General features: G+C 36.6%; 1 protein-coding gene and 1 pseudogene across 1 annotated transcript in view; both read left to right on the forward strand.

Annotated features, from left to right (window-relative positions):
* CEP192 (centrosomal protein 192) overlaps window positions 1–27250 on the forward strand; it is a 162506-nt gene that overhangs the window by 17063 nt on the left and 118193 nt on the right. The window contains exons 5-12 of the mRNA XM_039846883.1: window positions 2229–2327; window positions 6045–6185; window positions 6952–7109; window positions 8202–8352; window positions 13268–13313; window positions 14722–15155; window positions 21458–21625; window positions 22258–22383. Coding sequence (XP_039702817.1) covers window positions 2229–2327; window positions 6045–6185; window positions 6952–7109; window positions 8202–8352; window positions 13268–13313; window positions 14722–15155; window positions 21458–21625; window positions 22258–22383 — 1323 coding nt within the window. The remainder of the gene's footprint in view (window positions 1–2228; window positions 2328–6044; window positions 6186–6951; window positions 7110–8201; window positions 8353–13267; window positions 13314–14721; window positions 15156–21457; window positions 21626–22257; window positions 22384–27250) is intronic.
* On the forward strand, window positions 24298–26068 carry LOC120589019 (serine/arginine-rich splicing factor 7-like; annotated as a pseudogene).

Here is a 27250-nt window from a genome sequence, read left to right on the forward strand (position 1 = left end):
TAATCTGATTAAGTGGTATGGGTTAGCAAGATTTCTTTGTTGGGAGTGTAGACCAAGAAGGACCTGGCAGGCTGGAGAACCCCCAAACTGCCAAAGTCAGGAGGACTTGACTTTGGGGATGGAGCACTTTAATGTATTTTGCTCCTTGTTGTTCCTCTCCTTGCCAGTTTTGGAGTACTACTTTATTTCAAGTTCATATCACTCCTCTTAAGTTCTAAATCATCTGACTAGGGTTCTTCAGCAGAGTTTTTTTTAGCCTAGAGCAGTCACTTTCCAATCTTCAGGGGGTGCAGTCTTTTAAATGAATCACTTCATGATTACCTCACGACTCATTCCTGTTCTTTGCATTTGTTGATTAGAGATTGGAGCTTCTGGAATTTCCTCCTTACTGATAGTGACATGTGCTCTTTTCTCCTTTGCATTTTTTCTCTCATCTCCTGCTTCCTGTCTCCTTGGAATTCTTCCAAATTTCTGGATTTCTGATGATACACTCTGATTTCTAGCACTGTTGTGGTATTCTTTCATCATTTCCATGGAACCTTAGGGGAAGGGAACGCAGGTGCTGTCTACTATAATATAAAGAGAGTTGGATGGTTTTTCTCACTGTTTAGGTTTGAATCATGTGGAAAATGGTCTAAATGTGAACATCTTATTTCTGGATGTCCGAATGAGGTAATCCTCAATTCAGTTGTTACCTAGATGTTTTATGATTTGATTTTGAAATGTTTTAAAAGATATTTTCAGTAAATTTAGAATATGTTACTGTCAATGTACTTTGGTCCTCTCAAATATTTAGCATTGTTAGAAAGTTATATTTGTGAGATATAGAAACTGCTGTGGAATTACATCTCTTTAAATGACCAACAATTGTTATAAAGAACTTGTAATTTTATTTTATTACTATAGTACTTTGCAGTTTACCTGAGATTTTTCTTATACTAGGTGACATAGGGGAGGAACAAACTTTCCTCCATCCTCAAGGCTCTTCTGACTGGTCTAATAATTAAATAGACATGAGACAGATTAGCAAAACAAAATAACCAAATTTATTACATACATATGTATGGGAACCTCACATACACGAGCAAGTCAGAGACTCCACATGTACAAGAGATTGAAAGATAGAAAAGGAAACATGAGTATATAAGACATCCTGAGGTAGGGATGAGGCAGGTGCCTTGAGTACTTAAAAGTATCATTGCAGAATGATGAGAAGAAGTAAATAGTAAATAAAAGTTTGCCCTGCCTGTAGATAGATCAAAAGAAGTTATCTCTTCAAATTCACATTCTTCTAGGTAGCTGGGGAAGAAGTTTCTCTTAGGCCAGAGGCTAAAGTTGCCTTTAGCTCAAAACAGTCTGCATACCACAGAGATGCATCTCGGGGTGACTCATTCTGAACACCCACAGTGACTTGATTTATTATCAGAAGCTTTAGTAATAAAGCTTTAGTAATAAAGAACTAAACTAGTTCTTTTTTCATTACCATATTTTGTTTTCAGCTTTACAAGTTGGCAGATCACAGTACCAAGAAGGTCAAAGCTTAAACAAGGGTGTCATAATCAGAGATATTTCTTAATCTATATGAGGGAGGCAAAGGATATCAATATCTAGGTAATTAGGCATAGAAACAAAAAACATCATTTAACCTAGAGTTCAGTAGAATTCATCTTCTTATTGCTTATCTTTTGCCTTTTAAAAATGAGTCTAAAGAAGAGAATGGCATGTGGGGAGCATGCCTCTCTGAGGAGTGTTCTTTTTCTACGTTTCTTTCATCAGAGTCTCTCTTTCTCTCTCTCTCTTTTTTTTTTTTGTACAAAGCACTTAAAATCTTTTCTGTCCTGAATTCGGTCACCGTAGGGTTACCTTTTCATTCCAGGGTTAATGATCAAATCTTTCCAGAAGAAAAATTTGAAGGCCTTATAGGTGGGTTATTTATTTAAAAAAAAAATCTTTTGTGAAAAAAGCTACTTTCTTTCTCCACTATAAGAAAGTGTGGTAAAAACAATGCAAAAGGATGGTATCTTCAGTCTCCATGTTGAGCATTCTCAAGGATACACCCTCCCAAGGTGTTGCTGTGTTGGATGTATGGCGGAATTTAATCACACTAGTAGTGTCTTGCTGACTTGCGGATTGTAGACCTGCTTAATGCCAGTATTTTTTTAATTCTCTGAATTAAATGTATATTAGTTTAATCATTATGTAAAACATTTTTTACTCTTTATTTGTAGCTCTCGTGCTCATTCCCCCATGATAGCTGTAGGAAGTGATGATAGTAGTCCAAATGCAATGGCCAAGGTTCAGATTTTCGAATATAATGAAAACACCAGGTCAGTACTGCTTTGGTTTTAAAATTGCTCCAAATTGCATTTAATTTTTAAAAACGTTATTGCTTTACTTATTAACTGAATTATGTAGTATTCATTACATATTATCTGATTTTTCTGTGATATGCCACATTCTGTAATAGGCTGTGATAATATAAAATTGAACGATATAGAGGACAAGGTAGTTGATTTCCTGATATGTACCATCTTGTGAGAAAAACAAATACAAAAAAGTGAAAAATGGTGATAAATTTTATAAACTAGGAGAATTGGGATGTTAACAGCTTATACCTGGCGGGGAGGGGGCTGGGAAGGATCACCCAAAAGAAGACCTATAGGATGAGTAGAATTTAGCCAGACAAGGAGGGTAAAAACATTCCAGATGGAGAAAACTGCATGAGGTCCATGAATAAGAGAGAGCCAATATATTTCTTACTGTGGTTGGAACATAACAGGCAAAAAGAAGTGTGATGAGAAATATACAAAGTTTATATCTGCAAGACTTAGTGTTCAATGTTTAGGTTTTTCCTTAAGTGTAATATGAAGCCATTGAAAGATATTTAAGTTGGGGAATAACAGGGACAAATGATAGTTTAATTCTTCTATAGATGTGGAAAGTATTTTGGAAGGGAACATGAGTAGATTCAGGACTAGAATGCTGTGATAATAGTCAGGTGGGAGATTATAGTGGCTTTGGAATAGAGTAGTGATAGTGGGGATGGAGAGAAGTAGACAGTTGGAGAATAATTTAAGAAATGGTATCGGTAGGGTCTAATGATTTGGGAAGTGAAGAAGAAGGGGCGAGCCATCCAGATGATTTCCAAGGATCTGGCTTCATAGTTAATGGATAATGTGTAATTTCTTGAGATAAGGAACACTGGAAAGAGGGTAGATTTGGGTAGAGTGTATTAGCATGGGAAAATCTAATTTTGGTCATGTTAAGATATCTCTTAACACCTCAGAGACATAAACATTGTGTCAGAGGTATACTCAGAGTCTTATGGGAGAAAAGAGCACCTATCAGGTGACTGGGTGGGCTTCACATGTGCTGGACAAAATTCTTGGGTCTAGTTGTCAGATACTGGATGAGGTCTGAAATAGAAGAGAATTATAATTCTCATAGGCTCTGTAATTTAGAATGTTACTACTTGGGTTTTTAGGGGGTTCTTATATTTGCCTTCTACCTTCCTAGATTCTTGAATTTTTCAGAGAGGCTCTGTCTACAGTGGTGCTGTCCAATAGAACTTGCTGTGATGATGGAAATGGTCCATATTGGCACATCTAATGCAGAGGCCATTAGCCACATGCAGTTATTGAAACTTGAAATGTGGCTACTGCAGCCGAGAAACTGAATTTGTTAATTTTTATCAATTTAATTTTAAATAGGCACATGTGGCTAGTGGATACTATATTGGCCAGCACATTTCTAGAATATAGAAACCTTCCTCTGTAACTATTTTTAAGATACCAAAGCTATGAACCACATTACCAGCATATTTTAAAGAGGCTTCATGAAGAGCTATTATTGTTAATTTCTTTCAGCCTTAGCTGAACAGAGTGAATAATGAGCCATAAATCTAAAACTTAAAAGGTGGACCATTTCTAAAACAACATAGGAGAATAAAAAGTACTTCATCAATAATATTTGAATGAAAGGATAAAGAACTTGCATTTAGTTCTGAAGAAAATACAGGGCAGGTAGAAAGTACCTAAATAGTTAAAAGAATCCAGTGATAAAGATAATCTAAAGTTGTATTTGAGCTGGGAGAATAAATCTAGATTAGGGACTGGATCCCCTGTACTATTGCATATAACAAAGAGCCCAGAGAAGTTCTGGGGTTAGTTAAGTGTCTCAGTTGCTCAGTGATGTTATCAAGGGCCTTTCTGTTTTCCATTTTTTTTGCTGTCATCCAGTGTGTTAGCAACAGTTCCTTCTTAGGATCCAAGAGTTTCAGGTTTCACGTGCAAATATAAAGAAGGACATTTCCTTTCATAAATCTTTTTGTATTAGGAAGAGAAACTTTTATAGATGCATCTTTGCAGTCTTTTACATTGGGTCCTTCTTGCCAGAATTGGGTCACTTACCCATGCTTTAGCTGGAAGGGAGTCAGGCAGCATGCGTCTGGCATTTTCTGAGTCTAGAATGATGGGGAAGTGGCATTGGTTAGGTAACTGTGTGTGTGTGTGTGTGTGTGTGTGTGTGTGCGCGCGCATGTGCGCGCGCGCACGCGTGTGTGGTGGGGAGGGATTAGGAAGTTATTAGACCTTTTTGAGTTCACCTATTGGATTTTGTTTGGTCTGATTCTTTGAAGTAAGTTGTTTAACAGATTGAACATGTTACGTGGAAGATATGTGATAGTAGACTATGAAGCATTCAGTTATAACTAATTGATCTTTTTGAAAGTAGTGACACCTTTTAATACACAGGAATCATTGGTCAAATTAACCAATATTGGATATTATTTGTTGGCGACTTGATAATGATACAAGTACCCTGCATTTATGTAGGTTTCAGGGCATTTTCACATATATTATGAAATTTGAATGTTAACAATCATGAGTAGGGTAGGTAGCTTTTATATTAGCACTATTTTACAAATGAAGAAAGTGAGACCAGCAAGGTAAAATGACTAGTCTAAGGTCAAATAGAGGAGTCAAGACCACATAGTAGAAGCAGGGTGTAGATGAGATTGTTCAGGGTGATGTATAGGATGAGAAGAGGTCAAGAAGGGAGCCTCGAGGTGCATACTAGCTTGGAGATACTTCAGAAAGAATGTTGGGATGAAAGGAAGGCCAAGTAGAGAATGTTGGGAACACTAGTATTTCGGAGGAGGATGGTGGAAAGGTGAGATAGGAACATCTCTCTAACCCCCTCTCCAACACGCAGCGCTTCAGTTCTGTCCACATAGTCACTTGAAGACATAGAAAGACATAATGGAAAACTCTGATTCGCTATCTCAATTGTCTTCTTATTCTCTATTTGCAGATATAAAAATAGAATTGTAATGATGAAAGTAGACTTTGGTATAGATTACTTTTTAACCACTAAAAAGCTCTGTTCCTGCTTTTTTATTCACACTCAAATACTCAGGAAATTCAGTTACCCTTTTCTTAAAAAAGATAAATCAAGATCTTACTCTAATTTAGTTTTTGTTAAAGTGTTTTGAGCTAAACTTAAAAAATCAGCCGAAGAAACCTGGCTGCTTATATAGGTTTCCTAGGGCTATGGTAACAAATCACTGCAAATTGGTGGCTTAAAACAAATTTATTCTCACCTTGCTAGAGGCCAGAAATCTGAAATCAGGGTATTGTTAGGGCTGTGCTTCTTCTGAAATCCTACCTTGTCTCTTCAAGCTTCTGGTGGCTCCAGGAGTTCCTTGGTGTATGGCAGCTAATTCCAGTCTCTACTTCTGTCTTCTTATGACCTTCTTTTCTGTGTCTCTGTTTCTCCTCTTGTTTTTTATAAGGACACTCAACAGTGGATTTAGGGCCTACTGAAAATCCAGGGGATGTTCTCAGTTTGAGGTCTTAATTATATCTGAAAAGATCCTTTTTCCAAATTAGGTCAGTTTCAGATGTTAGGATTTCAATATACTACATACTGCAGAGGTCAACACTACTTCATTGTGAGCAATATAAAAAAAGTTGAAGTACCTCAACATGTGGATTTAAAAATTTTTTATTTCTGCAATTTTTAATGTAAATTGTTTTCTTTGTTAGGAAATATGCAAAAGCTGAAACCCTCATGACAGTTACAGATCCTGTCCATGATATTGCATTTGCTCCAAACCTGGGAAGGTCTTACCATATTCTGGCCATAGCAACCAAAGATGTGAGAATTTTTACATTAAAGCCTGTGAGGTGAGTTTTCAAAAATTACTAATTAGAAAGTGTTCTTAACTCTTGATTATTTTCATTTGTGGAGGAGAATGTAGAAGAGGCAATTGATCTGAAGAATGGGTTTGTTAATGAACATTTCATTTATAAATATATGACTATTGGGCATGAGGAATTGAGTAAAGAGAAATTCATGTTTTCTTAATTGTGTTTTATTTAGACTTATACTAACAATGAATTATATCCTCAATATAATTGGTACTCTATACATGTTTGAATGGATGAGAAGTGGCAATCTAAGGGAAAATTAGAGACATTCTTGTGAAATGTCTTGTGAAAAAGACATTCTTTTTAGCTTTAATTGTCGAATTGTGAGTTTTAGTTCTTTCCTTTTTTTCTTCCCTTCTTACTACTTCTTTTTTTTTTTTTTTAAATAAATGTATTATCTATTTTATTCCTCAGCTTTGGGGGAATAAAATCCTCTTGTAGCTTTCTTCTATGAAAGTCACTGATTATCTTTTATTCAGTGGTAGGATCATGTTAGGTACTGGGGAGTCAAATGAACATGAAATGGCCCAATGAGCTAATGGGGGGTGGTGGTATGGATATGCATATTACTATAAAATAATAAGTAGGTGAGACCATTTATATATATGTTTTGTTTTTCAATGAGGAGGAGAAAGGAGAGAGAGAGAGAGAGAGAGAGAGAGAGAGAGTATGTGTGTGTGTGTGTGTGTGTGTGTGTGGGTAAACCTTTTCGCAGAATTCTTCAGGAAAATTTTTTTAACAGGAAAGAACTTACTTCCTCTGGTGGGCCAACAAAATTTGAAATCCATATAGTGGCTCAGTTTGATAATCATAATTCTCAGGTCTGGCGAGTGAGTTGGAATATAACAGGAACAGTGCTAGCATCTTCAGGCGATGATGGCTGTGTAAGATTGTGGAAAGGTAAGATTTCACATATATTGCCTTATATTGGTGTTTTAGAATTTTCACTCAGAAATGTAAACTAAGTATTTTGAAAAAGATGATCTTTCCACAGTTACTTCCAAATTATATCTTATATTAATTTATGTTATTTTGAACTTTCATCATTTTACCTAGTTCACAGCAGTTAATTACCAGTTGAGTTATTTTTTCAAGTTCCCATGTCAAACAAAGCAACTTTTAAAACTAAAACTAACAGAATATGCAGTATCTTTAAGATAACTGTTTGCTATATTGCACAGATGTTTATCCACCTGGTAGAGGTGTCCTTGTGCACTACAATAATCAGTGTATCCCATACTTAGGATTCAAAATTATAGATTAGTTTATTTACCCTAAGCAGTAATTATTTTCCACGATGCAGTTTGGTGGAGTACCCTGGTCAATTTTTGGCTGTGTTAGCAGCAGCCCCAGATCTCCATTCAGTGTAACTTGATTTCGTGGGCTTTGCTGCCCTTTCCTGCCTCTGGGCTTTAGTGAACCATGCAGTTCCACCCTAGCAGGTTCCATAACTTGGGTTTCCTGGGCTCAGTGTCTCCTGTGATTAATTCTGCATTCAAAGAATTAGGCCTTGTTGAATAAGCCACTCAAACCCAAAGGTTTTGTTACCTATATCCATCTCTGAGGACATTAGGTACCCACATGACTTATACTTACATAACCAAGAAGACAACTCCATTACTCTACATATACAAGTAATTGAATTTCATTATAATGGAGACAAAGAATTTATTTTGATACGAACAGTATAATGCCACGGCTTAGAGAATTGAATTTGTTAATATATATCTCGTAAGGAAGGGAAATGGATGGTGAAAGCTTTGTTTTTTAAATTAGTAATTCTTTTCAGACTTTAAAAAATAACCATTAAAATTAAGATATATATATATATATATATATGAATGTCTTTATCGTTTATTTTGAAAGAAATGTAACCTTATAGGTCTCGTTTCTTTGTCGTTTAAGCACATGAACATAGATTAGTGCCTTTGACCATAGGTATTAGTCCATAGGTATTAGTCGTGTTAATGTATTTGACCATTTTCCTTTCAGCTAATTATATGGACAATTGGAAGTGTACTGGTATTTTGAAAGGTAATGGGAGCCCTGTCAGTGGGAGTTCTCAGCAGGGAAACTCAAATCCTTCCCTAGGTTCAAATATCCCAAATCTTCAAAATTCATCAAATGGATCTTCTGTTGGCAGGTAGGCTGATTTATGGGAAAACTAGAAATTATCTTCCTTTTTAGATCATTCTGGTAACCATAATAAAGTTGTGTTATTTCATGGATTTTAAGATTGAATGAAGAAATTCCACCCATAATTATGACACTAGAAAAAGTTTTCAATTCACATTCACTTTTTTAGTTCTGTGTTTGCCTTACTTAGTCATATTTACAGGTAGATTATAAGGCCATTAAACAAACTAAATTATATTCTGAAATTTAGTGATCAGAAATGTTTATAATTTTAAGATTTTACTTTCTTTTGATGTATGAGATGAAGAGGAAATATGAGATAATATTGAGGATTTTAGTTTCAGATTATTAATGTGTTAGTGCTGGCATTGTAGCCTTTGAATGGGGTTAAACTGAAATTTAAAATAAAATCCATTTGTTAAGGCTTTGTAGAAGAGAACAAGTTAAATTATTATTTTTTGTTTAAAACTAATGGAGATCATAAGAAGAAATGGAAAATTCTGAGCTCTTGATTTTTTAGAATTTTTAACATTTTAAATTCTTACTTAAAGAATGTTTGATGTGCTCTAAAAAGTCATGCTTTTGATTTCATATTCAAATTTTAAATATGTGAATTTGTAAGATAAAATTATTTTAACATACCTTTGTGAGTAATTTGGAATACGATCAGGAAACTTCAAAGCACAACCTTAATTGTCCTGTGGTTATCTTACTGTCCTCTTAAATAAAAGAATTGTATTTAAATTTTTTTTAACTGTCTTTATATTGTTATATTTTTATAAAGAAGTCCTGTTATTTGATTTTGAGGTTTAAGTATTTGCATGAAAACTATTTCAGGTTCCCATAGAAGATATCAGATTATAGAGATGGTTCCATGAAGCAAAGGATACTATTAAAAAAGAAAAAAAACTGTTTTTTGGTTGTTACCTATACTGCATATTTTCTAAAGAGCTTTGAAGTTTTGATCTGTATTCTTATTGTGCCAGTAACCATGTGTGTTAGATCTGTGATGCATTTTCCCTTCTCCATTTGTATTATGTCCTTTAACAGAAAGCACAGCTGAGTACCAGCTAACTGGAGTAACTTTGCTGTTTTGCTGCTTGTTGCATGCACACAGGAATGGAGAGCGAGCTCCTTTTCCCCTTCCCCAGCGCCATTTGACCTCTCCCAAGATACACCAGCAGCCTGCTTACTACTAAACGCAATCCAAAAGGCCTTTAAAAATACAATGTATATCATTTTTTTGTACTAGCCAGTCTATTGACACTATTTGAAACCTTTGAAAATATAAATGGAGAGGCTTTTTGTTGAGACATTGTCACCAAAACAATTTTTTGAAATGTTCCTGAAATTTACCTGGGTTTTAAGATTAAAAGAATTGTTACCATCCTTATAAGTAGTTGGGAGGAGGGAAAATACCACTTTATTCTATTTGGAGAATATAGGCTTATTTTGTTTTCTAAAACAGGCTAAAATGATGAATTTTTATAATTTTAATTTGAAGATTAAATATTTTTCAAAAAGATTGTTTTGAGTGCTAGTTTACCTTTTGTAGAATTGGTTTATAGATGATATTCAGTACAACTCTGTCATTTCTTTGTAATATTTTAAAAGTATTAGTAATGGAGAGAAGTAATAGTAAAGTAACAGAAGTGAGGGAAGTAGTAGTAAAATTAAATTGTACAGTTTGTAGCCAAATTAAATATTTGGTATTGCTTCATTTATAATTTGGTAGTAAAATGAAAATACTTTTGGGAGTTTTCAGTTTATATTCACTAAAGAGATAAATGTTTCTAATATGTGCTTATATGTTTTTGTGGTGTGATTCCATGGCTTAAGATTTCCTTCAGGTCAAAATTTGGAAACATACTATAAGAGCAGCAGTTAAAATTTTGCTGAAATTGTGCATGCACATTCACTTCCACATTCCATGTCCCAGGATTTTCTTTAGTTGGCTGCTTCATTTAGTTCATAACCTGTAGAACTCTGACCTCGATAACAAAGCTTTAAATCTTTACTAAAATGCATAAGTATTACGGGTAAGTTATAAAATGGTAGAATAATAATAGGACATATTCTTTGAGCCTTTTTAGTTATCAAAATTTTGTTCTGTTCTAAGGTTTTGCAGAAAAATAGCTAAGAGTATTCAAAGACTGTATTTCTTCAAAAGCATATTGCAATATCTGGCCATGCTATGTAAAAGTATATTTGAATTGGTTCTTAGTATCATGTTTGCACTAAAAAATGTACGTCTGCTGCTGCTACAAACGAGCATTGCTTAGAATAAAGAAAAAGCTTATTAGATTTATAAATTTACAGGACTATCAAATGTTTTGGAGAGGTTAGAAAAATGTCTTAAATTATAAAATTAATGTCTTTTTTGTAACATACTGGTAACTTTTTAAACATTTTAAGTTTAACAGATTGTATTTTTTTCTTTCAAATTTTTATGCTTGCTTAAGCAAGCTTGATTTGAGTAAGGGTCTTGATTTTTGCTATTATGTTGTTAGTTTTGGCATGAATATACTAAAGCTTTTTTTTTTTTTTTCCAGCATGTGTTTTCTCCTCTTTGGTTTTCTTTGTATTTACTACTTTTCTCTTTTTCTTCTGTGGTTTTTTTTTCTTTTTTGTTATCTGTTGTTTTGTTTTGGTGTTTTGTTTCTGTCTTCATTGTTTCAGGTATTTCTTTCCCCCTCTGGATTCCCCACAGGCTGGATCGAGATGGTCCAGTTATGCCCAGCTCCTTCCTCCTCCTCCTCCTCCTCCTCCTCTTCCTCCTCCTCTGGTAGAGCACTCTTGCGATGCTGACACTGCCAACCTCCAGTATCCTCACCCTCGCAGACGATCTCTCTCTCGGCCTCTTAATCCCTTACCTGAGAACGAAGGGGTTTAAAACTGACTTAACACTTAAAGGCCTTATTCCAGTGCTTTGTAGATGCTTTCATTCCTGGCTTTTTGTTTTTCATTTTCTTTCAGAAGATTTTTCTGATTTAGGGCCTGTCTTACATGTATTACAACCAGAACACAGTGTTTGGAACCTAAATGTTTGTGCTTCTGCATCAAAGGAACATTTTCTTTATTGGTTGGTAACCTTTGAGGAAATAAGATATGTACATGTTACATTAACTGTGAGAGTTACACCCAGGAGCTTCAAAGTGCCTGTTCTGTAAATTTTATTTTGAACTATTACCATGGTGTTAAGTTTCTTATAGTTTGTCATACTGGTTAATGTGAAAGCATATCATTATAAAGTTCACTCTGCCTTTGAGACAGATTAAGAAATGTTTTTAATTTTACAGGCTAATGTTGAAATTTACAAGTTTGTAAAATAAATCATTCCTGTGTATAAAGCAGCAAAACATAATATGGAGTATTTGGTCTTTTTTTTTTTTAAGAAATTGTTTTCACTACTTGAAATAACTGTTTAAAGCTTTTGTAATTATTCTCCAAGTAGATTATTTAATAAAATATATTTTAAAATATATGAATATGTTGTCTTATAAAAACAGAATATATTGTTTGATTGTTGGTAAAGCTTGTATCTCCTTAAATATCATGTTGCTAAAAAAAAAAAAATCCAAACAAAAAATAAGGAATGGGTATGACATTTAAAAGGTAGAAAGTCAATATGTAAACTAAAATGTAGAACTGACAGCTGTTGACTTTCAATCTAATTAGATAACATTAGATTACTTTCTAAAATGATACTTTTAAAATTTGAAAATAATATACTTGGAAATAATGGTAAAATGACTAAAATCATGAACTAGTAGTGTTCTCTTCAGTTTAGTTTTTTCAGGAATTGTCAAGGATTTTGACTTTGGGGCTAGAGAAAGATGTAATTTGAGCAGCATTTCAAATGTATTTATCAGATATTGCTATAACCATATATTTATAATCTAATTTTCAAAGACTCCTTTCCTGTGAATAGTGTCATACCTCTAGAGCTTAACATGCAAAGGATAAACAGCTGATAAGATATATTGTATTAATTTTAAGATACATTTGAGGGTTTTTTTGTGTCTAATCGTTAAAATGTTTTGTCTGTAAAGTTAGCACTTTAGCTTTCCAATGTAAGAAAAAGAATCCTTTCCAAATAATTCTCAAAAGGTCTTCCTTCTGTTAAAGGACTTGTAGATTTGTAGACTTGCTTAGGTTCAGAGCAATGGGTCTAACTAAGGGCCGAATCTAGCTCAAAATTAAGAATTTACATCTTTCAGATTTCAGTCATAGAGGTGTCTGAGGTTAGAATGGGATAATGAATTGAGACAGATTCTCACTCCAATTTTGTGAATATTGAGCATCTTCTGTGTGCAGGATACTGTACTAAACATTGGGATATGTAAAAAATAGGTAGTCTGCACACAAACTTAGTGTGAGAAGGTATTTACAGAATTTACAAAAGATAATGAGAATTTAATAAGGTTGAAACAGTATAGTAGGCATAAAAAGAAGTGATTTGTTTGAGCTGGAAGGGATGTGAGATTTCAACAGGTGGAGTTATTGAAACAGGAGGATAAGAGTTTAGGGTGATGGTCTAGAGTTGATAGAGGACAAGCGTGTGTGTTCAGGCAACAAAATGAAGGATTAGTCTGATGAAAGAGAAAGGTTCATTTGGTGGGCTAGTGAGAGATTAATCTGGAATCATACCTGTGGTTACATTGTAGAAGGCTTTGGACAGTTGCAGCTGAAGTGTTACCACTTAAAGCAGTTGGTAAAGGGAGCTATGGGAGATGTCTGCTTTTTCTTAACTGGGTATGCATCATTTCTAATTCCCGGGAAGGCACCATTGGCCATGGGGCTTCTGCAAGCTCTACTCAGTGTCTAAGGAGATTTGGAGGGAGTTCGATTCCTTTTCAATTGGCAAGTAAGATTAGATAATAGCTAATATTGAATACTTCCATGTGCCAGTGCTTTTCTAGATACCTTATGCAAACTAACTGGTTTAATTCTGACAGCAAACCTGAGGTAAGTTTTCAAATTATCCTCATTTTACAGATTAGGAAACTGGCAGGTTAAAGTCATTTGTCCAAGGCTGCACAGCTAGGGAGGGAGTCAGGATTGAGATCTAGGCAGTCTGGCATTAGAGTCTAGGCTCTCTTGCCTGCAGATACTTTGGATTGTAGATCCCTTTCCCTAAAGTCCTGCCAGGTTGCTGGGTGTGGTGGAGAGAGCTTTGGTCACTTGATTTTTTTTTTATGAAGGAGATTTATTGAGTTGGATACGAGAGATACAGGGTGAATGACAGTCTGGAACATACAGATACATTCCAGCAATTCACCCCTTATATGTGGCCATGATATAGACAGAGGAGTTAAAATACCCTGTGAAGCAAGGGTTGCTCATTATATTCAAATGGCATCCTTTCAGTTAAGTATTTGGTTTATTTTTCAGGATTCAGAAAATCTTGAGTTTTCTCCACTCTGTTCATTGAGTGTGGTCAAAGGTAGAATAGGGGTAATTACACTTTGCAAGGCTGGAAGGTTTCAAGAAGAGATGTCCAGAGAACTGTGGAAACATGACTGAGTTTGACAAGAAGACCTAATAAAACAAGTGCTCAGGACCAAGCTGATAACATGAAATGAGTGACAAGGTGTGAAAGTGGAGGCAGGTAAGGGTAGAGACAGAATGGTCTTCCGATGATAGAACATAATCAAAAAAGGGTGGTTTTTTTTTTTTTTTTTTTTTTTGGGATGGAGATATGCAGCGTTTCTAAAGGCAGGAACCAGTGGGTATCCAGGAATGATAGTTGAGCAGGAGATAGTGATCAAATGAACATGTTTTTCCCACCAGGCTAAAATTAGGAGTAGGACTTTGTTTTTCCTTTTCTCTCCTCCCAGGTGCACCATGCATCTTAAACATTGAATAATAGTTGAATGAATGAAGTTAGAGTTAGCTTTGGAGAAGAGGGACTCCGTTCCCTCTGAAACGCTATGGAAAAAATTTTGACATAAAGGAGAGTGAAAGGTGTGAAACTATCACCTATATGGTTTCAGTAAAGTAATAGTTAAGGCCTTGTGCTGAGTAGCTGTGGGTGATAGGATTTGTGCTGAGGATAGGAAAACGCAGGAAGTTAGCTAGGGATGAATTATGTCTCGTCGCCTCACCACTTTCCACACCAGACCAAGCTTACTTCACAAAGGCTATTAGGTGTAGCAAACTACTTACCATGAAGCTTGGATCCCGAGGAATGATTTCCTAATTGGAGCTTATTAGCACTGTGTAACATAAGGCAAATCACAACGCATTTCAATATCTGCCAAACGGTAGTAAAAAAGATCTGCATTCGCTCATGTAAGGACGAGAAAGCGGCAACGACACCGAACTTGGTGGTAGTACCACACGATTTGTTCACCAGAAATATTTCTTCATGTAGATGGCGAGTGACGGCGCTTTGGAATCCCAGATTCAAGGTAAGCATTACTTGCAAGTTGGCCAAGGCTTTCCACGCGGCACCTTGGGTTCGGCTGTAGCGAGAAGGCCTCCGCCCGGTCTCAGGCAATGCCGAACTCCTCCTCCAGACCTGCCGAACGCGGCTTCCTCGCTTCAAACCCGAGGCGCGCCGCTCTCACCCAATCATCGGGCTCCTGCTCGCCCCATCCCTCGCGCCGTCCAATTCAAAGCCGTCCTCGACCTTCGGCTCATGCCGCAAACTGCCGTAAACGTGGGCGGTGCGCGGTACGGTCGGTTAGGGCGGCCGCGCGTGCGAAAGCTACGCGCACGCGCATTTACAGCTCCGCCGCGACTCGGACTCAGACCTTTGGTTGTGTGCTTGTGTGCGGGACTCCTGAGGCTGGGGTCCCGGGCTCGGTGAGGAGGGTCGCTCCGTGTCTTGGTGTGCGGTTCGGTGGGAGCCAGGCGAATCCACTTGGCCGGCGTTTCTGCTGCCGCGCCGGCGGGGCAGTGCCGGTTGGACAGGGGCCGGGCTGGTGGTTAGCGAAACGCGAGCCGGAGTCGCGCCATAGCTCCGGGTCCAGCCGTTCGCACCGGTCCGGCCGCCACGCCGAATCCCGCTTAGTAAGTTTAATTGTGCTTTTGTGCCCGAGGCTCTTGGCCAAGCGTGGGAAGTTGACTCTGACCCGCGCGGTGTGTGCATCTGGTGTATCGTGGTGAGCGATTCTGGTTCTCTTCTTTGTCTGAAACTCTGACCCAGGAAATCACATTGTTAATACAGAGGGATCTTCCATTGTCACTCATTATTCACTAGTTTTGGTTCCTTCTAGGCGTCGTTCACATTTACTCCTAATACCTTTCCTAAATTCCTTGTATCTGATTTCCTTTTTAAAAAAACGTGAAATAAGAATGTTTAATGTCACTCTACTTTTGCTTTCTCTTAATTTCCGACTTTGTTTAGTAAAACATTAGGTCCCTTTCGAGGTCGTTGTTTGGAGGACAGCTGTTTTTATGATAGTATTTTTATTTGTTACCATTTTGAGGTTATTTGACTGAAAATTTTACTGCTCCAAGATCAGCTTTTTCTCCGAATTTCAGTTTTGTTGGCAAAGTTTGCGGTAAGCTTTGAAAAGTAGTATACTAAATGACTACCTAATTATAAGATATGCCTTAAAATGCCAAGAGTAAATGATGAATATTGGGGAATCTTGTCTATGTCTTATTTCCACGGCATGTACTTTTAAATGTGTTTAATTGTACACGTAGACCTCCAATTAATGACTACAGTAGATGTTATGTTATATATTCAGAAATGTAACTAAAGCAATTAAATAGTAGTAAACTCTAATGCAATATTTTGAGGTCACTGCTTTAAGGAAATAGTAAGAGAAATCCCAGAGGTGGTTACTTAGTTCAAATACAGTAAAGGAAAGATAATATATCTTCTTCATTTTAGGTGATGGAAGACGGGTGGATAATGCAGTATAGAGGAAAGTTAGGGAATTTTCCCTTCTGGGAAAGCTATAGGAATGTGGATGTCTATGGATGGTGTAGAACAAGTGTAATCCTTTCTGAAAATGAGATACTAGATATTAGATTACATCTTGGGGAATCTTCCACGGGGTTGTATTACCATTGCATTGAGAACAAAGCTCTATCTGAGCACCTAATCTGTGTATCACAATTGATAGGGATTGTCAGCAATCTGAGGGGAGCTGCCTTGTTTTTGCATTCCCAATGCCAGTAGAGTGTCTTTTGTGGTTTATGTTTGATAATGATTGTTGCATGAATGATCTTTGCTTAATATCTGAGTTTTCTTGGATTCAACTCCTTCTAAATAAGAGTGACCCTTAAAGAGTTTGGTATATATTTTAATGTGGTTTATAGACCTGTAAATAAATAATTTAGTAATTACAAGACTAGACATGTAGAGGCTAGTTTGAAGGCTTGTGCAATAGTTTAGATTAAAAAGTGATGGGCTTCAGATGTTGGGAATACAGAAGTGGGTCTCAGCTCCAAAGATATATTTGGAATTAGAAGCATTAGAATTTGGTAACTAATAGAGCAAGAGGGATCAGATGGTCCTAGGTGTCTGGCTTGTATAGCAAGAGAATATGGATAACATAAATCAAAACTAAAGATAACAGTGCGTGGGGGAAAGGTAATGAGTTTAGTTTTATATCTGTTGGTTTTGCACTACTTGGGAGGCAGTCAAGGGTAAGGTAGATGTCAAAGAGCCATTTGGAAATATGAATCTAGATTTCATGATAGAGGTCTGGGCTGAAGGTGATTTTAAAGATGAAGGAGGTGGCATTAGTACAGAAGAAAGAATACTCTGGGGCCAGACTTGCCTGGGTGTGAATCCTCTGCTCCCTCTTGTACTGTGTGGCCTGGAAAAGTCTCAATTCCTTTTCTTGGCCTCAGTTTTTCAGTAGTAATGGCTACCTTGCAAATTTGGTGCAGAGATTAGAGAAATGTATATAGAATATGTAGCACATTACTTGATAATAGAGTAGACACTATATCTCAGCGAGGTAGCTAGGGGACATAAATTATTTCAGCTTATTTTTTTTTCAGCTTATATTTCAGCTCTGTATCAGGTACTAGGAATATATGGGTAAATAAGATAGACATGTCCCCAAGAAACTGATAGTCTAAAGTCAAAGATGAGGTCACTTACTGTCAGTCATTTATTCATTTTATAACTTTGAGTACCTACTATGTACTAGGCATTGTTATAGGTATTAGGAAAATGATGGAGCAATCTTTTTAGTAGAAGAAGAAAAATACAAAAATAAATAGACAGTGATAAGTGCTGGAAGAAATTAAAACGAATATGACAGACTGTGGGGCTACATTTGAGCAGAGATCTAGAAGAGTATTCTAGGCTCCAAGGTCAGGATGGGCTTGGATGTTATAGGAACAGAAAAGTGAGTATATGGTGAATGAGCCCAAGTGGGGTGGAAGATGATGTGGCTCACTGAAATTTTCAGTAAGGGTATATGGTACCTGGTTTATATTTAGTGGTCCCTTTGACTGCTGTGTGAGGAATTGATTGTGGAGTAGAAAGAAGAGAAGCGAATAGACTGGTTGGCTTTTCAGTAGGGTAGGGTGGTAGTAGGGGAGACAGAAAGATGTGAGATGACTAAGGGTATGTTTTAGACATGTTTTACCCTTAGGAATGGGCTCCACTAGTAGATTTTTTTGGCACCATTGGTTTTTATTGAATTTAAATGGGTTCAAGGGGGCCTATTATTTTCAGTTGATCTTAGCCCTTAGAGTTCTGATATCTGATAGTATTTATGCCTTAGGCATTCAAGTTTGAGATTCCTGGTATATAAGATACAAATTGCAGGTCAGATTCCAGGTCAGAATCTCAGATATGACTCACATACAGAGCGGACAGAGGGTGAGGTGTAGAAGTATTAGTTTTGGATTCTTCTAAGACACTTAGCTGTGAAGGGAAGGTGAGAGGTGGTGGTAGGAAGTGCAAATGAAGGATGGGAACAAGTTTTCCACTTCCTCCATCCTAAAATTGAAGACTTTTGAACATATTTTTAGAAATGAAGAAGAACTAGAAATTGAAGAGAAAGAAATGCTAGAGCATGATCTGAGTGGAGAGTGCTTATGTGATAGTTGGTCATAGTTTGAAAACATTTATTCATTCAGCAAATTTATTGAGGGTCTACTCTGTGCAAGGCACTGCTCTAGATAGGAATTCAGTGGTAAAACAGGCCAAGTCCCTGCCCTCATGGACCTTACTTTCTAAAGGAAAAAAAAAAAAAAGACAAGGCAAGGAGATTGGAGTGCCATGCTACACTGTGTAGGTCTCTGAGGGAAGACTTGACCGATCAGTGGACATTTACAAAAAGATCTGAAAGAAGCAAAGGCACAAGATGTGAGGCTATTTGGGGCATCAGTGCTAGGCTGAGGTAAAAGCAAGGGCAAAGGTTCTGATGCAGGAGCCTAGTGTGTTTCGGTGACAGTGGTGAGGTCATTGGCTGATATGGAATGATCAAGGGAGAAGAGTGGTAGGAAACAAAGTGAGAGATTATTTAGTCCCTGTTGGCCATTATAAGGACTGACATTACTCTGAATGAGGTGGGAAGCCAGTGGAGGGCTTTAGCTGAGGAGTGATATTTGACCTATCTTACAGGGATAACTTTAGTGTGTGGAGAATAGACTAAGGAAGAGTCGAGGCATGGAGATAGAAGGCTATTACAATGAGTATCCATGCGGGAGAGGAGGTGATGGCTTGACGAAGTGGAAGTACTAAGTAATGGCAGGTTCTGGTTATATTGTTATAGTACAGCCATTGGGGTTTGCTTAGGGATTGCATAAAGGGTGTGTGTGTGTGTGTGTGTGTGTGAGTGGGAGTGAGGGGGGAACAGTCACTAATGATTAAGGTTTTTTGGTCTGAGCAACTAGAGAATGGAGTTCTCATTTTCTCTTGTGGGGAAGATTGAAGAGCAGGCTTTTCTTGAGGAGCTTGGAATGAAATGGAATCAAGATTCAGGTTTAGGTGCCTGTTAGATATCTAAGTGAAAATGTCAAGTAAGTAGTTGAATATCTGAGATTCTGGGGAGAGGCCCAGGCTGGAGATATAATTTCATATGGTATTTGAAACTTTGAAGGCAGTCACCAGATCTAGCCCTGAGGTCTAGGAGATAAGGAGGAACCAGCCAAGGAGAAGGAAAAGAAGCCGCTGATAAAGTTGGAGAACCCAGACAGTTGTGTCTTGGAGAGCAAGTGAAGAAAGTTTATTTCTGTGAGGGCATATGAATCCCATACTGTTAGGTTAAAGAAAATAAGGACTGAAAATTGACTATGGGATTATGGAGTTTGGCAACAGGGGTATCAGTGGTGATGTTGACAAGCCTTTTGGTGGAGTGGTGGGATGAAAACCAGCTTGGAGTGGGTTCAGGATGACAGGAGCGGAACTGGATGGCCAGCAGTGCTTCCTTTTGGGAGGAGTGTGTGCTGAAGGGAGCACAGATAGATATGGTAGCAGCAGTTGCAAGGGATAGCAGGGTATGAGATAGAGGAAGTCTTTTTAAAAAAATGGGAGAACTAACAGCATGCAGGTGGGAATGACTGCACAGAGAGAAGATGTGACATGTTTAAGAGAAGGGCCAGTTGCTAGAGTGATTATCATTGCATTGGTGAGAGGGGTTGGGATTAAATGCAAAGTGGAGAGATGGTCTTCTGAAAGGAACATGGATACTTCATCCATAATCAAATAAATTTTATAGGCTCTCTAGTTGTCCTAAAACCTTTTCTGTTTTATAGAGTAATTAAATTAGTCCTTGCACAGTCCTTCTTTGTTGTCCATCTTACCAATTGTGATAGCTCTTTAAATATCCTTCCAGGCTTTAAGCCTTGTCCCTTCCTCCGTAGGTTCATGGGCTGCAGAATACAGTCCCAGCTTCGTAATATACCACTCAGGCTTTTAGGATCTGGCTCCATGGTTTTATTCACCATGTTATTTTATACACCCATTGCCAAAATACATTGATTCACTTGCTATTGCCACTACATACTAAGTATTTAGAGTGGATTTTGGAATTAGATCTAGGTTCGAATCTTACTAATTGTATATATAACCTTGGGTAAATTTAATTTAGTCCGTGAGTTTGTTTCTTCATTTGTAAAATGGGGATATACGAGTTAAGGAACTAGATATGCAAGAAATCTTTTCTTTCACCTTTGCTTATGTTTATGTCATCTTTAAAAGCCCCCCCCCCCACTCTCTCTTTTGCTCCTCTCCATGTAAGGACACAACAAGAAGGCAGACATCTACAAGCTAGGAAGAAAGCTCTCACTGGAAACCAACTGTGCTAGAACCTTTATCTTGGACTTCTAACATCCAGAACTATGAGAAAATAAATTTTCGTTTTAGCCAATAAAAAAGTTAAAAATAAATTAAAGCTCCCTCATCTTCAAGGTATAGGACCAATACCCTCTCATTTATTGAGACTTTCCTGATGTAATGGTTTTCTTTACTGAAATCCACACAGCCATTACATGATAAGCACTCTGAAATATTTTTGAGATTGAATAACATCTTCTGAGTACTGTGATCAAGGTCAAGTTGAACCAATGGCCAATGTGGGCCAGAGGTTCTTTATCAGTAGTACAGATTCTTGGACATTGCTTTCCAGACTTACTCTTGTCCATGTGCCAAATATACTTTATTTAACTTAAAATTTTTCTTTGAATGGACCCACTTTTTAAAACATTAACTCATCCTTAATAATAATCTCTGAAATTAGGGGCCGGATTTTGCTAATTCTTTTTTTTTTTCTTTTTTCTTTTTTTTTCCTATTCTAGGTTAGAATAAGCACCCAACTGGTAAACTTTTAACTACATCCTAAAGTCATCAGTGTTGTGTCTTCCTTGCTTCTTGACTGGGTCAGTTTGTGGTAATTCATATTACTTCCTACAGCAATCTAAAAGTAAATAAAGCTGTGTTGTATTTCACTGTTATGTTAATTGCAAGAAGATAGTTTGATTTTTATATTCTCAGCTATAAAGTAGCAAAGTATTTTGAGATTTTCATTACCTCAGGATGCTTGCTAATAGTATCCCCTCTTAGTGCTATTCCAAAAATACGATTTTTCCTAAGATTTATTAGTTTTCTAAGATTTACGATCTTATACTGTTAATCATTTAAAAAAGTTTTATAATAATATTTGATTTATAAAAACTTATTGTTGCAGTGAGATGGAAGATCTTCGAGGTATAGCTGAAGAGTCATTTCCGAACTTTTTAACCAATTCATTACTTGGTAATAGTGGGATTTTGGAAAATGACACGCTTTCTTCAAATCTTGGCTTGCCTGTTGCTGTTTCAACACTTGCTAGAAATGGATACAGCACTGATAACAGGTAAGAATTGCTTGAACAAATGATGATTTTAGATCCATAAAGCCTACAATATACTGAATTTTTCTGTAAAATTTCTCACTCAAGCTTGAGTTTTTGCTTTATCTGGCCATATATGTAAGATTAATGTGGAAAAAGATAAAACTGTCTTTTTCCCTATTCCATTTCCCTATCAGTTTTGGGTGGGTGGGTTTGAGATTGGGTACCAATGATCTTTTGATCTAATTATTTTTTCTGTCCTTTGTTTTGGCTTTGTATTAGTTCTGCCTTATTGGTGGCTGGTAATTTGAATTATGTCTCTAAGTATGTGTACAGTTGCATATGCTTAAATATCTAACCACTTATTCATCCTCCCAACCTAACATTTGCTAAAGAGCATTATCCCTAATTTTGGAATGAAGGGGTTAGATTAATCCTGTAGGATTACTGTGACTCTTGTTTAACACATACACACCCCATTGCTGATCCGTTTCAGTGCTCTGCACATAGGATGATAGTTTTGAACACTAGGGCTCTATTTGTTTTACCACCTGGTGGTTCACAGTCATGCAATTCTATGTCACAGTGAATTTTAAATGTTTATAATTTAATTATTAACAATTAAACAGATTTTTTGTGTGTGTGTGCATGTGTAGGTATTCTGATATTCAGGCATCTTATTTAGTAGAAGAGAAGTTTTCAGTTCCATCTGAGTCATCTCTCAGTAGCCAGAGTGAAGCTGAACCAAGAAAGAAGTTACAGCTTAGCTTCCAGGGTGATGAGTAAGTTTGTATCTCCATTTTGCTTTTACTCTGTTAAAAGTGTGTCACTCTCAGTCTTGCAGAAAATGAAAATGTGATTGTGTCTCTGATTAAGTCTAATCATAAAAATCTTTAAGAGTTTTCTTTATATTTTTTATTTTTTTCAACAGCCATTAGAAATGACATTGCACATGTGATTCATAAAATATAAAAGAGTCTATAGCAAGCACAGCTTCTCATTCTGTATTATAAGTTTTCTGTAGTTTGAAATCCCAGAGGCTGGTTTTTTTTTTTTTTAATTATTTCTTATAATATGACATTTTAAAACTTCCCCACAGGGTTAATTTTCAACATATATGATGTATGACCTCCTTCTTGTAGATTGTATAGTGTACAATTTAAGGTTTTTGTTAAAGGCATTGGTATTTCTGACATGTTGCTTTCAAGAGAAAAAAACACCCACAGCCATCAAAGAAAGTTTTATTTTTTCCCTTTTTTTTATGATAAACATGTCTCTTTTTCCTAAAAAAATTAATTCCAGTTTTTTGAGGTTATGATAGTTTTGCCTAATATAATATTCCTTTACTCTCAAATTTTTACTTGCTAGTTGAGAAATTGCATTTTATTTCTTTAAATAGCAATGACTGGGCAGAGTCCTCTTAATACCTGTGCTTTATTTATTTTGCATTTTATATGGTAATGTTTCCTGTCACCTTGCCCCTCATAGTGAATGATTACTAGCCATTCTTCAGTTGTCTGTTGTATGTGTAGGTTTTTTTAAATGCTGCCATCTGATACACAAATCAACCAGTCTTATTTTTTAAAGAATAATTTGCTGGATTTTAATTTGTGTGAAGAAATAAAGTCACTTTTTCATAACTCCTAAAGTATTTCGTAGATTCCAGCCACTTATTGTTTAGCAGGGACAAAAACTATAGTCATGTATTTTGGGATCTTTCCTTCAAATTAGAGGAGTTTCTAAATTTGACTTGTTATTTCATTTTATTAATCTGCTTCACCCGTAAATATTTTCAGTGTTCTTAGTCTCTATTCACTTTTTAAAATAATTTTTTATTTTTTAGTTATAGTCTGCATATAATACTATATTAGTTTCAGGTGTGTAACAGTGATTAGATACTTGTGTAACTCAAAGTGATCCATCACCTTAATAAATCTAGTGCCCCTCTGACACCATACATAGTTATTACAATATTATTGGCTCTATACGTTATGCTGTAATTTCTATCTCCATGACTGTTTGTAACTACCAATTTGTATTTCTTAATCCCTTCTCCCTTTTTCACTGACTCCTCGAACTCCTCCCCCCTCAATCTGGTAACCTTCAAAATGTTCTCTATCTATGAGTTTGTTCCTGTTTGCTTATTTTGTTCTTTGGATTCCACACATCCATGCAATCATATGGCATTTGTCTTCCTCTTACTTACTCCATTCAGCACTCTACCCTCTAGGTCCATCAGGCAATATCTTTTTCTGTCCCCTTACTTTTAGTATGTGTCTTTTAATCTGATGTGAGCCTCTTGTAGGCAGCATATGTAAGGGTCTTGTTTTCTTATCTATTCAGCCACCCTATCTTTTGATTAGAGCATTTAATTCTTTTTCATTGAAGTACTCATTGATGGACATGTAGTTATTGCCATTCTTCATTTAGGCTTTTGATACATATTTTTTTCTTCTTAAAGTAGTTCTTCCATTTTCTGTAATACTGGCTTGGTGGTAATGAACTCCTTTAGATTTTTCTTGTCTGGGAAGCTCTTCATCTGTCCTTATATTCTAAATAATAACTTTGCTGAGTAAAGTAATCTTGGTTTGTAGGTCCTGGGTTTTCATCACTTTTAGTATTTTGTGCCAAGCGGTTCTTGTCCTGCATAGTTTCTTTTGAGAAATCAGCTGTCAGTCTTATGGGCATTCCCTTGTATGTAACTAATGGCTTTCCTCTTGCTGCTTTTAAGATTCTCTCTTTGAATTTAATGTTTGACATTTTAACTATGATGTGTCTTGGTGTAGGCCATTTTGGGTTCATCTTGTTTGGGATTCTGAACATTCTGGGGTTGTGTGTTTCCTTCACCACGTTAGGGAAGTTTTCTATCATTATTTCTTTAAATAGCTTTTTAATTTCTTTCTCTCTCTCTCCTCCTTCTGGTACCTCTATGATGCAAATGTTGGGATGCTTGATGTTGTCCCAGAGGCCCCTTAAACTGTCCTCATTTTCTTGGTTCTTTTTTATTGCTGCTGTTCTTATTGGGTATTTTCTGCTACCTTATCTTCCAAATTGCTGATTCAGTCCTCTGCTTCACTTAATCTATTGATTTCCTCTAACGTATTCTTTTCAGTTATTGTAGTCTTTATTTCTGACTGGTTCTTTTTTTATATTTCCTATCTCTTTGTTGAAGTTCTCACTGAAATCACTGAGCACCCTTATAACTAGTGTTCTGCACTCTGTATCTGGTAGATTCTTGTCCCATTTTATTTAGTTCTTTTTCTGGAGCTTTGTTCTGTTCTTTTGTTCGAGATATGTTTGTTTCCTCACTTTGGATGCCTCCCTGTGTTTGTATGTAGTAGGAAGAACTGCTGTGTCTCCCGGTCTTGGCAGAGTGGTCTTATGTGGTAGGTGTCCTGCGAGACCCAATTGTGCAGGCTCCTTGCTCAACTGAGCCAAGTGCTCCAGGTGTGTCTCTTGTGTGGGTTGTGGGTACCCTCCGGTTGTAGTTGATCCTTGGTTGCTGTTAGCACATCAGTGTTGTGGTACGGGCAGTACAGAGGAGAAGCCATGGTGTATCTTGGTAACCTGGGAACTGGTGCTGGCAAAGCAGAGTTAGAAGGGGCTATCAGTTATTATGGTCTCTTAGAACTGTGTGGATTGCAAGAAATCCTCCAGGTTTTGCCTTTGCAGAATTTGAAGACCCTAGAGATGTAGAAGATGCAGTGCGAGGCCTGGATGGCAAAGTGATTTGTGGCTCCTGGGCAAGGGTTGAACTATCAACAGGCAAGCCTTGGAGTTCTTATTTCGATAGACCCCTGCCCGACATCCCTTTAATCCCAATAATAGATGCTATGAGTATGGTGAAAAGGGACATTATGCTTGATTGTCATCGCTATAGCCAGCGAAGAAGCAAGTCACTGTCTAGATCATATTCGAGATTCAGATGTAGGCAGTACTCTCACTTATGAAGCAGGAACAGGGGAAGGAGGTTAGGATCAGCATTTCTTTGATGATTAAGATCTGTGTCTCTTAATACAGTCAGTTTCACTCAGACGGTCTAGGTCTGGTTTTATAAAAAGATGAAGGTATTTCCAATCCTGGTCGAGGTCAAGATCAAGATCCAGGTCTCTTTAGTGACCAAGAAGCAGTAGTTCCTCATCAGGAAGTCTATGAAGAAATGCAAGTCCTGAAAGAGTGGACTGAAGTTCTCAAGTTCACCTTTTTGGGAAAGGTGTTTTTCAACATTATTATAAGGGATTTGTGATGTTTGTAAACTAACCTAGGAAGGGTATTTCAACCATCTAATCAAATGAATCTGGATTATTACTCTATAAATTCATCGCGTAAGATAATATAAGATGTATTAATATCCTGTGGTGCTTGCTTTGGCAGCACATATACTAAAAAAACCATCCTATGGTCTGAAAATGTGGGTTTTTATTTGGTACTTTAAATAAAATGTTTTTAGGGAAAAAAAGCAAGGACCAACAACCAAGATTACTCTGCCCAGCAAAGATATCATTTAGAATCAAAGGACAGATAAAGAACTTCCCAGACAAGAAAAAGCTAAAGGATTAGTTCATCACCACCAAACCAGTATTGCAAGAAATGTTAGAGACTTCTTTAAGAAGAAGAAAAAAATCAAAAATATGAATAATGGCAGGAACTACACATCTGTTAACAGTTACTTTAAGTGTAAATGGATGAAATGCTGCAATCAAAAGACATAAGGCGTCTTGATAAGTGAAAAATGCTTACATATGTTGCCTATAAGAGACTTACTTCACATTGAAAGAGACAGACTGAAAGTAAAGGGATGGAAAACGATATCTCATGAAAATAGAAGTGGAAAAAACAAAAAACTGGGTAGCAATACTTATATCAGACAGACTTTAAAATGAGATAAAAAAGGACTTAATAATCTTAGTTCTGGGTATTTATCTGAAGAAACCCAAAATACGCCTTTGAAGGGATATGTGAATCCATATGTTCATTGCAGCACTGTTTATCACCAAGATATGGAGGCAACCTGGTTGTTCCATCAGTGGATGAACAGATAAACAAGAGGTGTTACATACATCCAATGGACTATTACTCAGCCATATAAAAGAATGAAATCTTGCCATCTGCGACAATATGAGTGGACCTGCTGGAGGGTATTGTGCTGAGGAGAATAAGTCAGAGAAAGACAAATGTCATGTGATTTCACTTATATTTGGAATCTAGAGAACAGGATAAATGAACAGACAAAACAGAAACAGGCTCAAAGATACAGAGAGCATTTTCATGGTTGCCAGATTGGGAATAGGATGAGAGAATAAGGGAGGGGATTAGGAGTTATAAATTGGTAGTTACAAAATAGTCATGGAGATGTAGGGTGTAGCATGGGGAATATGATCAGTAGTATTGTAATAGCTAGGTAGGGTATCATTTAGGTACTGAATTTATCAGGGTGATCACTGTAAGTTATACAAATGTGTAATCATCATGTCCTACTCCTGAAACATAAAATACTTTATGTTAGCCGTATTTGAAAAATTAAAAATTACTTTTAAGAAAAGTTGCTTTTTAGATGATTTGTATCATTTTACACTTTCACTAGAAAATGTAGCTGAGAATGCCTCCTTCTTTTGAGTTTTCCCCAGCATTTGCTGGTATTATTTTTAA

The sequence above is a fragment of the Pteropus medius genome, unplaced genomic scaffold, assembly GCF_902729225.1.
Source record: "Pteropus medius unplaced genomic scaffold, Ma_sr-lr_union100, whole genome shotgun sequence".
In the NCBI taxonomy this organism is placed as follows: domain Eukaryota; kingdom Metazoa; phylum Chordata; class Mammalia; order Chiroptera; family Pteropodidae; genus Pteropus; species Pteropus medius.